At 37.2% G+C, this 14,376-nt stretch overlaps 1 protein-coding gene across 1 annotated transcript in view; it reads right to left on the bottom strand.

Annotated features, from left to right (window-relative positions):
- Positions 1 to 4,581: 4,581 nt before the first annotated feature.
- The window catches only part of lola (longitudinals lacking), a 581,907-nt gene continuing 572,112 nt past the window's right edge, over positions 4,582 to 14,376 (bottom strand). Inside the window, exon 5 of the mRNA XM_067135857.2 lies at positions 4,582 to 4,938. Coding sequence (XP_066991958.1) covers positions 4,610 to 4,938 — 329 coding nt within the window. The 3' untranslated portion in view covers positions 4,582 to 4,609. The remainder of the gene's footprint in view (positions 4,939 to 14,376) is intronic.

The raw sequence follows: 14,376 nt of genomic DNA, 5'->3' as shown, positions 1-14,376 counted from the left end.
AAACAGAACGCAATGGTAAATAATAATTTCGTGTGGCTATTTCTAGCTGAGTGCAGTCCTTGTATGACAGACCCTCCGATGAGGGTGGGCGGCATCTGCCATGTGTAGGTAACTGCGTGTTATTGTGTGGAGGATAGTGTCATGTGTGGTGTGTGAGTTGCAGGGATGTTGGGGACAGCAAACACCCAGCCCCCGGGCAATTGGAATCAACCATTGGAGCTTAAAATCCCCGACCTGGCCGGGAATCGAACCCAGGACCCTCTGAACCGAAGGCCAGTACGCTGACCATTCAGCCAACGAGTCGGACAACGCAATGGTAAGAGAATGTGAAGGTGAATGTTTAAGAGAGGAGGTTCATACAGAATTAGATTTTCTCTAAAGTCAGGGTTAATTCTATGTTAGAATGCCAGGTGCAGTTTGAACATCAATATTTTTCACTGCAACAAATACAATATCTTATGAACTATGTGACAATATTCTGCAAAAATGCCTTTCAGACTGTTACGCTGACAGTAAACAGAACAAATATTCCTTCTCTATGAATCAGTAAATTTCTTTACATAAATAACTGCCTTTTTTTTTTTTTTTTTTTTTTTTTTTTTTTTTTTTTTTTTTTTTTTGCTATTTGTTTAACGTTGCACCAGGTTAGACAAGTTTTTTCTTTCTTTCTGGAAATGGTAGGACAGGAATGTGCTAGGACTGGAAAGGAATCAATCATAGCCTTAATTAAGATATAACCCCAGCATTTGCCTGTTGTGAAAATGGGAAACCATGCTGATTGTGATTTTCCAATAATTAATTGTTTCAAAGTGGCCATTAACATATAGTTATTTACTGAACTTGTGCATACTTTATCCACTAAAAACCAAAATGATGGGCAAATGGTCAGTCCTGTCACAAAATAAAAGCCCAACAAGTGTTCTATAATTTCAGTTTCTTACAAAAAAAAAAAAAATAGGTCATATGTATTGTTTTGTAACTCTTTATGGTTCTCCAGGACATGCTTTTTCTTAAAGCACCTGTTCCAGAGCACCCGCCAGCCGAGCCCTGTTCAGTTGGTTCTTGGCAGATTCTGCTAATTCACAGACTGAAGTTGTGTAAGTTGCTGTCATTGAAAACAATAATTTAGTACCTTAATAATCCACATCCGCTGGTGTAGACGTCAATTATGAATACAAACAGACGTAAGTGACATTGCCAACTATCGGCCCATCAGTGACAGATATGTTCTGCTAGTTATCACATAAAGAATCAAGTTAAATCTATATATATATAAAACAGAATGTCTGTCCTTCTGTCTGTCCCTTATACAAATCCATACCGTTCCACCAGTTTGGACACAGTTTTGTATGCTTACCTTTTAGGTAACCCTATCTACAAGAAATTTTAACAGAACTCTCCATACCCTAGACTTAAGCCCTTTGGCTCATTAACATAGATTAATATAGGCGAAATATCGAATTTGTCATACAAGAACAATACTCATTTTAAGCCTTACGATTGAAAGAACAAAACTCGGTAAGACCCTATGGGCCCGAAAACGATGTTTTAAGGTACCAAAACCAACCATTATGGAGATATTGTCACCACACTATCCCTGCACTAGGAATCAGATGAAGTAACGACCAGCCATAACCATGGCAATGACAGCTTAACGATTCTACAGTAGCAAAATTATGGACATATGTTCCAGCATAGTTGTCAACCAAAATTGGTACACATATGACTTACTATCCGGAAAAAATACTGTGGAGATAAGACATCCCTAGCATCCCTTAGGGAGAGGATGGCTTGTACAAATAATTGAAAACGACTGATATTAATGTCGAATACATAGTTTCCAGGGTTGCTGAGATGAACTGTGATAATCTGGATGCCGTTTAAGTCCAAGTTCAGCCTCCACTGGCATGGGGGTTCAGAAGGTGTGAAAAATAAAATGAATAAAATGTACAAAGTGAGAGAAGAGAGAAGGATGTTGATTCCATAGTTTTTGGGGTCCATAGGCTGATTGGTGACAGTCCCAGTGACAGTTGGAATCATGTACATCATATCTATAGAGCGATGTGTAAATACATACCGTTATAACTAACTTTTATCAATTGCTTGAAAGGATCAACTACTTCTCAGAAAATCTGGTGTGTCACAAGGAAATACTTTAGTGCAGAACTTAAAATTATCCACATAACAATATTTCTAAATCTACAAAAGAGTTCATAAACTATCAGTCAACATCACAATAAAGAAATCAACAAAAAAAAAAAAAAATACTTTCAAGAGGTAATACAAATCCTAAACGTAAACATTAAAAAAAGTAATTGAGCAGAGCCGGGCACTACAGCTAGAATTTCATAAAATTTGAATTACAGTACGTTTTCTGCAACAAAGAAGATATTATGGCCTTGACCTGATATTGAATTCAAGTAATTGAACATTGAGAGAAAATTGACCAGGTACTGAAAATGACATGTACGTATCAAAGATTATAGGGAAGAGATTTGACTACATGGGTAAAACAGAAAATAAAACAATATGAAACATCAAACAAAAAAGCAGGTTTTTTAATTAAGTTCTGAAAACACAGCACATGTTTTTCTAAATAAAGAATAACTGTAATATATTAAAAAATTATTGTAACTTCACACAGAATAATATACTGCATAAATCACATCACAATTGGCATTTATGAGCCAACCACACATGTTGAGCCACTCTGATCTCTAACTTGGCAAAACAGAGGCAATGTGGACATCTGAATACTGGTTCTTTACCACACTCAAACCTCAAATGGTTACATAAAACTTCTTCATTCTTACATGCTGTACCACACCGTGTGCACCTAAATATTTTCTCCCTATGTACAACTCGAGATACTTGTACTTGCTTGAGCCTTTCTATGTATGCACATTTGTTTTTTATATAGGTCATTAAATTTACTGGAAGAGACTCTTCAGCATGCCAGCTAAAGTTCAAACCAGCTGCAATTAGAAGCATATAACTATATTAGCTAATGTGCTCCAACTAAAATACTCCTACTAAGAAAATGACAAAAATCAAAATTGAATAAAACACGCTATATACAAAGAACAGAAAAGTTCTGGGAGAAATAAATCTGAAGTTATATGAATAGAACTAACATGAAGTCACTAAACTCAAATGATTTAAAATACTTTTTTTTATATAATCTTAATAATAATAATAATAATCTTAAGAAAGTAGTGTCTGTCCATACATTTGTATTTTTATCACGATTTTGAGAGCACTGATAGTATACATGATGCAGGGGCAATATCCATAATAATTTTTAAAGCTTTGTTCATGGTCATTTTGTTTCAATGATATAAATGCAGAAACAAAACTAGTGACCTGTTTTTCAAGAAACTTGCCAGTATTAGAGACATCAAAGATTTCCCTACACTTAGTTTGATCTCAAATCATTTAGTAGGAGCTGAGAAATAACATTTCAAACCTCAAGAATACCACCTCTCAGTCAGAGATATGAACAATGAATTCAGTGGCTTTCCTCATGGGTGACCGATATCACATCCACTGCTGCTTACTTGCTAACAATACCATGGATGATGCTGGCTGGAGTTTCTGTTGCAAGAGTGAGAACACATAAAATCTTTACATATGCACATTAAAAAAAAAAAAATTAATGTTATGTACAAAGAAGCTATCCAGTTACATTAAGAGAATAAAACCAGTAATAACAAGCAACTATGGGAAGAGTTTAAAAAGCTATCTACTCTTTTCTTAGAAAATATTCAACTTGTACCAACAAATTAACAGAAGCCAAAATGTTCCAATATTACTAAAAAATATTGAACACATTTTGATAAGAGTAAGAGTCCCCTCTTCTGCCTGGACTTGATAATCCTTGGATAGGCACAGGAGGCCTTTTTCTTCCTGACCCTCTTATGTCGGCATTAGTCCAGTTTCCATCTGCCTACAAGATGTCAGGCACTGATGTAGACATTACGAGGAATATATAAAGTAGTAGCTCTAGTGAAACTAAAGCACTTCACTAGTGGAGCTAGTTCACTGTCCAGTTTTCAGATGGTACCACAAATTTTAAATTCAGATTAGTTTCCCCCTCAGATTCACAATATTTTAGACTACCTATTCGACAGGTTGGTCATTTAGGGATAAATTGATAAAAGCAATCTAATTTGTAGCAGTAGTGAAAGTAGTTTAAAGGTGTGAAATACATTGTGGGTGCTAATGGGTAACTTAAAATTGCAATCTACCAATGCCAACAACAACAACAACAACAACAACAATAGAGAATAATGTAGGAGCAAAAATAATGAGGATAGGAAGGCAGCAATTGGCCACAGACGTGGAATGCTGACCTATATAAAGGATGAAAACACATTTAGGTAAATGAGTATTAAAATACTGCAACAACATAAAGCTTGTAAGTAGTAAATGAAACAACATGAAACATTAAGTAGAAAATGTGGTATTTATTATTATTATTATTATTATTATTTCAAAACAGAACAAATTGAAACATTTGTCTTTTATTTATCAAACAAAGAATAATAACAATTTTTAAAAGAATTTAGAGAAAATTTCCTGAACTGTTATAGCATTTGAGAAGTCAGCTTTAGCACCAATTTTGATTTTTGTGAAGCCGTCGCAAATGTTTAACCAGGTTTCCTTTTAACTTGGAACAATAACAGCAATAGGGACATTTGAATGCTGGTTCTTTGCCACACTCATACCTTAAATGATTACGTAAAGAAACCTTATTTTTGTATATCCTAGTACATTGTAAGCAGCTAAATGTTTCCATCAGTTGTACTCCTGGATGTCCTTGGTGGGATCCTGTACTTAATGCTCTAAATTTTTGCTGAAGCTTGACATTTTGTGCCAAACTTTCCCTTGAATTTCCAGGACAATTTTCCTCAGCATATCTATTATGGTCCAAAAAAGCTGAAATTATAAACACAAACTTGTGTTAGTTAAATTCCAGAATTTGCCCTAAAAAGTAAAAGCCACTCAGTTCCTACATTTGAGCACTCAAAATTCATATAAACCATAAATTATGATGTAAACAAAGTGTGCTTAAAATTGTCTTGAAAGGGTAGCTTTACACAAAGCTGTCTATTCTTAACAGAATTCACCTGAAAATATTGGATTAGATTTTCAAAACTCTTGTTCCTTGCATACAATGATTACAACATCAAGACAGCCAATAAGCAAGGCCTATACACATTCAGTCTGAAGTGTGTTCAAATGCTAAATGTTAACTGAACACATCACACAAAATAAAGTAAAAGCGTATACTGCTACAATATACCGGTGTAGTTCGAAGACATCATACAGGATATTGAATGATTTCCAGGTAGCATTAGAGCTACCTGGTGGTGGTGGTGGTGGTGGTGGTGGTGGTGATTTTTGGTATACAACTACATAATCACCCTCTCTAGCTGCCTCTGTGGATCAGCGGTAGAGTGTCGGCCTCCGGATCCCAAGATAGCGGGTTCAAACCCGGCAGAGGTAGTCGGATTTTTGAAGGGCGGAAAAAAGTCCATTCGACACTCCATGTCGTACGATGTCGGCATGTAAAAGATCTCTGGTGACACATTTGGTGTTTACCCGACAAAATTAATTAAATCTCAGCCATAGACGCCCAAGAGAGTTTCGGTTTACTCGGTCTGCCATCTAGTGGGGGCCTAGAGTAAAACGGAACGTCTAAATTGACGAGCAGACAGCCAGATGGCGTCAAATTGAAATGTCTGCACACGGTAGCTGAGGCCATACGATTATTATTATTATTATTATTTATCACCCTCTCTGAACAAATTAAATGGAGACAAAAATGAAAATTTGAGCTAAAAATGTTGTCTACTAACATGCTGATTGAGAAAGTAAATGAAAGTGGGTAGATTTAGGTTCAACTGCTTAGGTGTTTTATGGACATGGTGATGGTGGTGATTGTTGTGTTAAGGCAAAGTACTTATTGGTAATCATCCTCTCTTAATGAGCTAAACACAAACAAAAATCAATGTAAACATGAAGTATATTTCAACTATGAATTTTGAAAGGAATAAAATAGGAGCATGTAATATATTGGCCAAAAAAATAGGATACTAAAACATTAGAAGAACTACTGAGATTTAGATGTTCTTGATTAGTCCACTTTCATCTCGTCATCCACCAGTATGAGTTTGAGTGTTTCAGGCAAGTGAAAAATGGCATCATATGAACACATTGGGAGGACTTCACTATTTAGGAGGTAGCAGTGCACAGATCTTCCATGACCTATCCTCAAGCTGCACAACCCCTCCCTGAGAAGGCCAGAGAGAGGACCATCATACTGCAGAAGTCTTTTTTATTGGTCTCAGCTTGTTGGGAGTTTGGATAACTATAGGTCTTTTCTACTCTGATGGCGGGCGGCCTACTTGCTGTCAGGGGAAGTGGGGTGCGGGCAGTATGTCACTGCCCAATCAGGTAAAAGATCGCCTGGCGGTGGCGCTGAGAACTACTCAGTCTCCCGGGGAGTTTGCCGTGCTCACTTCGCTCTCCGAACTGCTGTGTTGCCGAGTAGCCTTGCGGTGTGCGTGTGGGTATTACAAGGAGCTTGCTTGACGAGTTTGTTTTAAGATAATTCTTGTTTTATGAGTAATTCTTGCTGCGTTCTTTACTTCATTATTCGATTAGTGTGCTCAGGACACGTGATGTGACGTTAGTTTGTTTCTATTTGCATTGCTCAATGTTGTTGTATGTAATAACTGCGCTATATATCTTACAATGGCGAAGAGGAAGGAGATAAGGAGTCAGGGTAGAAAAGTGATCAGCTATGTTCATGAAATCGAAACCGACTTTCAACCTATTAGGTCGTGTTACGTACATTTAGTACGTGTTGAAGAGATGTTAGGTACAGAACAAAAATGGCCAACCAGACACCAGTGGGATCCGAACCCACAACCTCCCGATTTCGCGTCGGTTGCTCTACCAATTGAGCTACGGTGGCCTAGGCCATCTTTGTTCAGTTGAAAAGGATCTGAGCTACAGGTCTGGTACTACCACCATCACACTGTAGAGTGCGTTTAAGTTGCCCGTTGAGGGTCACGTGAATGAATATTGAATTTTCACGACCGCATTGTAATCGAAACCGACTTTCAACCTATTAGGTTGTGTTACGTACATTTAGTACGTGTTGAAGAGATGTTAGGTACAGAACAAAAATGGCCAACCAGACACCAGTGGGATCCGAAATCGGGAGGTTGTGGGTTCAAATCAACTGTTTACCAAGATCTTAGCTGGAGTACGGGTGCTCACTCGGTTATACTAATTGGCATCGTACATTTTTATATACGTACTTGGCTTCCCGCAGCCGTGACAGGTTCTGGACCTTCGAAACGTTCTCCACTCTACTTTGGTGTTTGGCCGCAGCGCGTGACCTTGAGTGTGCCACGTAGTCACCGAGAGCTGGCGGCTTTCATCTACAGATCTGTTCGTCTGCGAATTCAAGCCTTTTTGATCTTCGCAAGTTGATTGTTAATGTTGTGACTTTGTGCAGAACAGAATGTGATGTCGTGTCTTTGTGCCTAACAGTGAAAAACTGACCTCCAACATTCTTAAACATTTTACATGTTTTTTATGGCTGATGATGACCTAGACTAAGGTCGAAACCGGTCCCATTTAAATAGAAATGTGATTGCTACGTTTCTTTCTTTTGAGTATTGAATAGGTTGAACCTCCAGTTATTTAATTTTTAACGTACTAAATGTACGTAACACGACCTAATAGGTTGAAAGTCGGTTTCGATTACAATGCGGTCGTGAAAATTCAATATTCATTTATGTTCATGAATATTTTCAAAAGGTAGCCGAAAATAATGGCCCTTTAGTCAGTGTGTATAAAGTGCAGCAGAGAGTATCAGAAGCTTGTCAAGTTAGTACGCGAACCGTTCAGTGTATAGTAAAGGAAGGTAAAGACATTACCTACCCAGTCATCTGGTTCAATCTCATTTCAATCACCGTGCAAATGAATCAAAAGGAACTGTATAACAAAGGCAATTGACGGATTCCATAAAGATGTAATAAGAAGAACTCTCCTCAGTTACGGTATTACGTAAAGGTGAATACCCGACACTGAACAAATGTGTTGTGTAACTCTGTACTTTTGAACGAATTATTTTTCGGTCTGTTGTCAATGCACTTTTTATATGCATTATTAATTAACTCGTATCGTACTACATCGAAGATATGATAAAATGTGAAAAATAAATAAATAAAACAAATAAAACTCATCCACAAGCCATACTCCAACTATAACATACGAAGCTCTGTATTTCAAAGTTATGTGGATTTCAACACAACTTTAACACGTGCGCGGGCGCTTCTGGCAACGTTGTATTAGTGGCCTCTGTCTCTTTCCCGTAACGGCCTCTCACGTCGTGTTGGATTGGTCGGCCCCATGCTCCCCGCTTCCCCTGACAGCATGTACGCCGCCCGCCATCAGAGCAGAAAAGACCTTTAGCCACTCTGATTTCCAGAAGAATGAAATATTCAATGTATCTGAGGACAAATATCCCTAGCAGATATGTTTATAGGTCTAGGTGGTAGAAGTATCTCTTCTTTCACACCTTGATCTGCCAGTTCTTGCTTGAAATCACTACACTGCTATGAAGCCATGTTAAGGTGATTCTGGTGTCTGCATCAAACAACCTGGGCACCAGAGGGAGCTGCAGGAACACAAATCAATAGCTTGTAAAGAGCTTAAAGAGTCAGTACATATGAGAAAGTGGTCTTGCTTGTGCATCAGCGCAAACTCCAGAGCTTCAAAGATGGTGAGGAGCTCCACAGTATATATGCTACAGACACTAGGTAGCGAGACACAGGTGCTGATATCATCAAATATGAACAGCATTCAACATTACCTCCTACTTGAGAACCGTCCATGGAGATAAGTCGCGCATCTGGATTTTGGTGAAATGAAGTCATGAAAATACCTCCAATGAACAAAAGCGCAGGTGTTCAACTTGGGGCAGTGGAATAAATCTAGCCAAATATCCAGCCGCAGAACTAACCACGGAGGTACCTCACCAGGGGTCCATACAAGACAACCATCTATAGCGACATCAATACAAATTCCAATTGGTCATGTGGCACTCAACCAGTTTTTGTACAATACCCATATATAGTTGGTCCGTTATTGGACATTATAAATTTTCCAGCTAAACTCATTCCTGGTTGCCAGCATTTTGCCCCAGTGTGCCAAGATGGGCTCATCAGTTGGTAAATGGCACACCCACCAAGACGCATGGCTAGTTCATACCATGGAGACCACTGCATAGGCTATTTGGAGCCACCAGCAGTGCCAATGCACTATGAGAGACTTTGTCTCATTTTCAAAAATTGATGCCTACCTGGCCATCAGATGATAAAGATGTTGATTCTCATAGGGAACCTGACATATTTGTTTCGAATGAGTAAATTTATAATACCAATATATAGTTGGTCCATTACTGGACATTATAAATTTTCCAGCTAAACTCATTCCTGGTTGCCAGCATTTTGCCCCAGTGTGCCAAGTTGGGCTCATCAGTTGGTAAATGGCACACCCACCAAGATGCATGACTAGTGCATACCATGGATGCCACTGCATAGGCTATTTGGAGCCACAGGTTCCGTATGCGAATCAACATTTTTATCATCTGATGGCCAGGCAGGCATCAATTTTTGAAAATGAAACAAAGTCTCTCACAGTGCATTGGCACTGCCGGTGGCTCCAAATAGCCTACGCAGTGGCCTCCACGGTATGCACTAGCCAAGGTCTTGGTGGTTGTGCCATTTACCAACTGATGAGCCCAACTTGGCACACTGGGGCGAAACACTGGCAACCAGGAATGAGTTTAGCTGGAAAATTTATAATGTCCAATAACGGAACAACTATATATTGGTGTTATAAATTTACTCATTCGGAACAAATATTTCAGGTTCCCTATGGGAATCAACATCTTTATCAGTTTTTGTACCTCTGGTGATCAAAGAGGAATTGCTAGCTTGGTTGTTGCATGAATTCTGGCATTACATATTAGCAGCATCTGCAGCTGCCTTCATTCTAAGGGTAGAACTCCAAATGCAGCGAGTAGGCTGGGAATCGGGCTAATATGGAAATCAATCAATCAATCAATCAATACTGATCTGCATTTAGGGCAGTCGTCCAGGTGGCAGATTCCCTATCTGTTGCTTTCCTAGCCTTTTCCTAAATGATTTCAAAGAAATTGGAAATTTATTGAACGTCTCCCTTGGTAAGTTATTCCAATCTCTAACTCCTCTTCCTATAAATGAATATTTGCCCCAGTTTGTCCTCTTGAATTCCAACTTTATCTTCATATTGTGATCTTTCCTTCTTTTATAAACGCCATTCAAACTTATTCGTCTACTAATGTCATTCCACGCCAACTCTCCGCTGACAGCTCGGAACATACCACTTAACAGTTCAACAATAATAAAGGTGTTTCAATTTATTCCACCTATTCAATACTTATATTTTCACTTATAGTTGTTACATAATTAAATTCTTAGTTACATGGGACATGTTTCACCCTCAATTAAGGGCATCTTCAGCCTAAATACAATAATCAAAAATACAACTAAATTAAAAGTGGAAGTTAAATACAATCATCAAAAATACAACTAAAATAAAAAGTGGAAATTAAAAGTTTAGTCTGTTATTAAAATTCGGAACAATAAAAATGTGAAAAATGATAAAATAAAAAGATGCTAATGGAAAACTGTCTTATGATTAAACTATAATCTTGTCGGAGACTAAAACTTCTATTAAAATTCTAATTAAAACAGTTCATATAAAATATTGGAAAATCAAAGTGGTAGTAATAAAAAGCCAACGACATGAGGGCGTGTACACAAGCATAAACTTGATTGTCATGAATACAATCTTTTCAAGGCCGCTGATGAAATTCGTAGCAAGTAAGGCAGAAGCATCTATTGAAAAATTGTAAGAGGCCGTTAGCACCGGTAGGTAATAAAATGGCTGAATCCTTGCCAGAAAATGTCAACAGATGCAGAAATAAGTTTTATGTAAGTGGAAGTTGTTATTTGTTAACTACTGTTGAGTTGGTTGCTGCCCGTCTGTTGGCTCTGAGTCTGACATGTAACATACCACTTAGTCGAGCAGCTCTTCTTCTTTCTCTCAATTCTTCCCAACCCAAACATTGCAACATTTTTGTAACGCTACTCTTTTGTCGGAAATCACCCAGAACAAATCGAGCTGCTTTTCTTTGGATTTTTTCCAGTTCTTGAATCAGGTAATCCTGGCGAGGGTCCCATACACTGGAACCATACTCTAGTTGGGGTCTTACCAGAGACTTATATGCCCTCTCCTTTACATCCTTACTACAACCCCTAAACACTCTCATAACCACGTGCAGAGATCTGTACCCTTTATTTACAATCCCATTTATGTGATTACCCCAATGAAGATCTTTCCTTATATTAACACCTAGATACTTACAATGATCCCCAAAAGGAACTTTCACCCCATCAACGCAGTAATTAAAACTGAGAGGACTTTTCCTCTTTGTGAAACTCACAACCTGATCCAGTGGCCAGCATAACACCACCATGGTGTATACTATTCAAAAAATTCAGAGCATATGTTGTTGCTGTACTGTTTGCCACACTACCATAGTCTACTTGGCAAAAAACCTTAACAGTGTAAAAACGTAGCAGCACCACATGGTAAGCCTCGTATGAGGTGCTACTGAGAAACTTAAGCGTGTTAAGTCTCCTCATGCAGACAATCTTCAGTTGTAACCCTTAACTGGCATCACAGACTCATTCATACGCTGAATATTTAATTTAAAATAAAATAAATAGTTTTCTCTAAAAAAATTTCATTATAGCAATTGACTCTTTTGTCATTGGCAATTTCAGCAAAGGAAGAATTTGAAGTTCTTATAAATGAGGAAGAAATCATAAGGAACATTAAAAACATTTCAAAACTGTTGCAAAATAAATATTGAAAAGCATGATACTTAGAAAATAAGTATGGTACTTGGAACTGGTGTCATTTATCAGTAAAACAGAAGAGGGGAGGAGATTTTATTGTTTTCATCCATTATTCCACAAGAAAGGTACATAGAGGACAGGGATGGAGCCAGGGGTGGGGGTTACTTGGGTTTAGAATTACACCCCTCCCCCACAATGAAAAAAAAACAACATAAAACACACACACACAAAACTGACAATAGATAAGTGAAAGTCAACTCAATGGGTTCAACATTCACAGAGGCATAATTGTACAACAAACAGATCTCTTGAATCTATGTTCTATGAAGCCTCAAAGGTTGTATTTTAGATTGTAATCGGAACATACCATTCACTGTAAAACTGTTGACTTCGATCATATTGTTCTTGTTCTGTATTTTAATATAAGATTTTCTAGTGTTCCAGTATTACAATCTGAATATCAACATAATTCACTTGAATCAGGGTTCTTATAATGACACTCATGCATGCGTGCACCACACAAACACAAGCATCTTCATTATGTTCTACCATAATTTTGTAACTATAACCCCACGATCGGTCGATCCTGGCTACGCTACTGATAGAGGAGGGGAAAGTAGTAGGATCTAAGTGGAGGATGGAGTGTGAGCATTGAAATTTTCCTGTTGTCTCATAGATGTACGACACCAGTAAATGGTTAACTGGCTAGTACTTCAAAATTAATGCATAATTCACATGAATCAATAACTATATATGAGTCTTGAATGAGCATATTTCCAAACACTAATGGTAGGGATGGTTATGTAGGAGGTTCTGCAGTATTTTCCTTGCTCACTAGTGGGATTACTTGTGTTTTTTTTTCTCATCAGCTGAATGTCCAGAAGAAAGGATTATGATGATGATGATGACGAAGAGAGCAGCAGCAGCAACAACAACAACAACAACAACAACAACAACAACAACAACAACAACGATGATGATGAAAACAACAACAACAACAATAATCACAACTTCACAGTAGCACATACTATCTAATAAGAGCTTTAGCCTGCCAGGACAACTGTTACCTAATAATATGAAAACAACAACTGGGAGCTGAGGCTGTACAATTATTATTAAGAGTTCCAGAAATTTTGCCTAAAAAATAAGTTCCTTAACAGATCAGTAAATTTAAACAGTCATAAATACCAACTAACTGCATCAGAATTCAAATTCACAGTCTGGGCAAAGGACAGAAGTTGGAGGTTAAGAAGGCACAAGTATACTCCTTATAGTGTGTTACACAAAATCAGCAACTTTCTCTACTCTTCTTTTCAAATGGCTGTCATGTGACAGGTAAGGGGAAGAGAATAGAAACCTGTACTTTCAAAATCTGATAAATGTTAACACAGCTTGGATGCTGCTAGGTTGCACAGGGCTGAGAAAATTGTCATGCTGGATACCTGAAACTCCACCGTATCTCTAAGATATCCAGCTGGGCAGCAGTCATCTCGACAAGCTAAGACTCTTAACAGGCTGTATGTCACAGAGGTTTAAGTATATTTTGCCTAAGATATACGGAAGGTTTATAACAATATTCTTACATATTTAACTACTAAATATATAGAAACATAATGGTATCAAACAACAGTGCAGTGGAATACTGGGAGGAAAAGGAAGTCAGAAAGCTCAACAATTAACTGCTCTAGCAATAATTTTATATGTACATTCTGCATTTATAATTACCCATTAATATGAACACTGCACAAAACATTTTAACAGTGCATTACTATAAGGCAGAAACCAAAGGGCTCACATACAATATTTACAAAAATTGAGACGTGTTTTACTTTAATATTCAGAGGAAAATGTTACATGGACTTACATGGATTTAATTTACAATAATTCTGTTGTTTAATTTAGAACCAAGGACATCACTGTTAGCAGTATCATAGGCTAAATATGAATAATGTCTGGTATTCTGAGCTAACTAAGGTGACAGACTGTGGTAAAATAATAATAATAATAATAATAATAATAATAATAATAATAATAATAATAATAATAATAATAATAATAATAATAATAATAATAATAATAATAAAAATAATGATGATGATGATGATGATGATGATGATGATGATGATGATGATGATGATGATGATGATGATGATTTGATGGTGATGATATATGTTGTAAAATAGCCTTTGTTTTACATTTAATGGAGTGAATTTCATAACTTAAATAATTAAATTAAATAACAACAAGAATGCATACTGACATCTGTTACCAGTTTCTAGGAATAAAAATGACATGATGTACAAACTAGCATTTAAAACAGTTATTTGTTCAGTCTCCTGAATTTTTTATGCTGCCTTAAATGAGTTACATAATTATCTATTTCATG

This window comes from Anabrus simplex, chromosome 1, assembly GCF_040414725.1.
Source record: "Anabrus simplex isolate iqAnaSimp1 chromosome 1, ASM4041472v1, whole genome shotgun sequence".
Taxonomy (NCBI): Eukaryota; Metazoa; Arthropoda; class Insecta; order Orthoptera; family Tettigoniidae; genus Anabrus; species Anabrus simplex.
The sequence above is the reverse complement of the archived record's forward strand: the minus strand, read 5'-3'. Positions and strand labels throughout refer to the sequence as shown.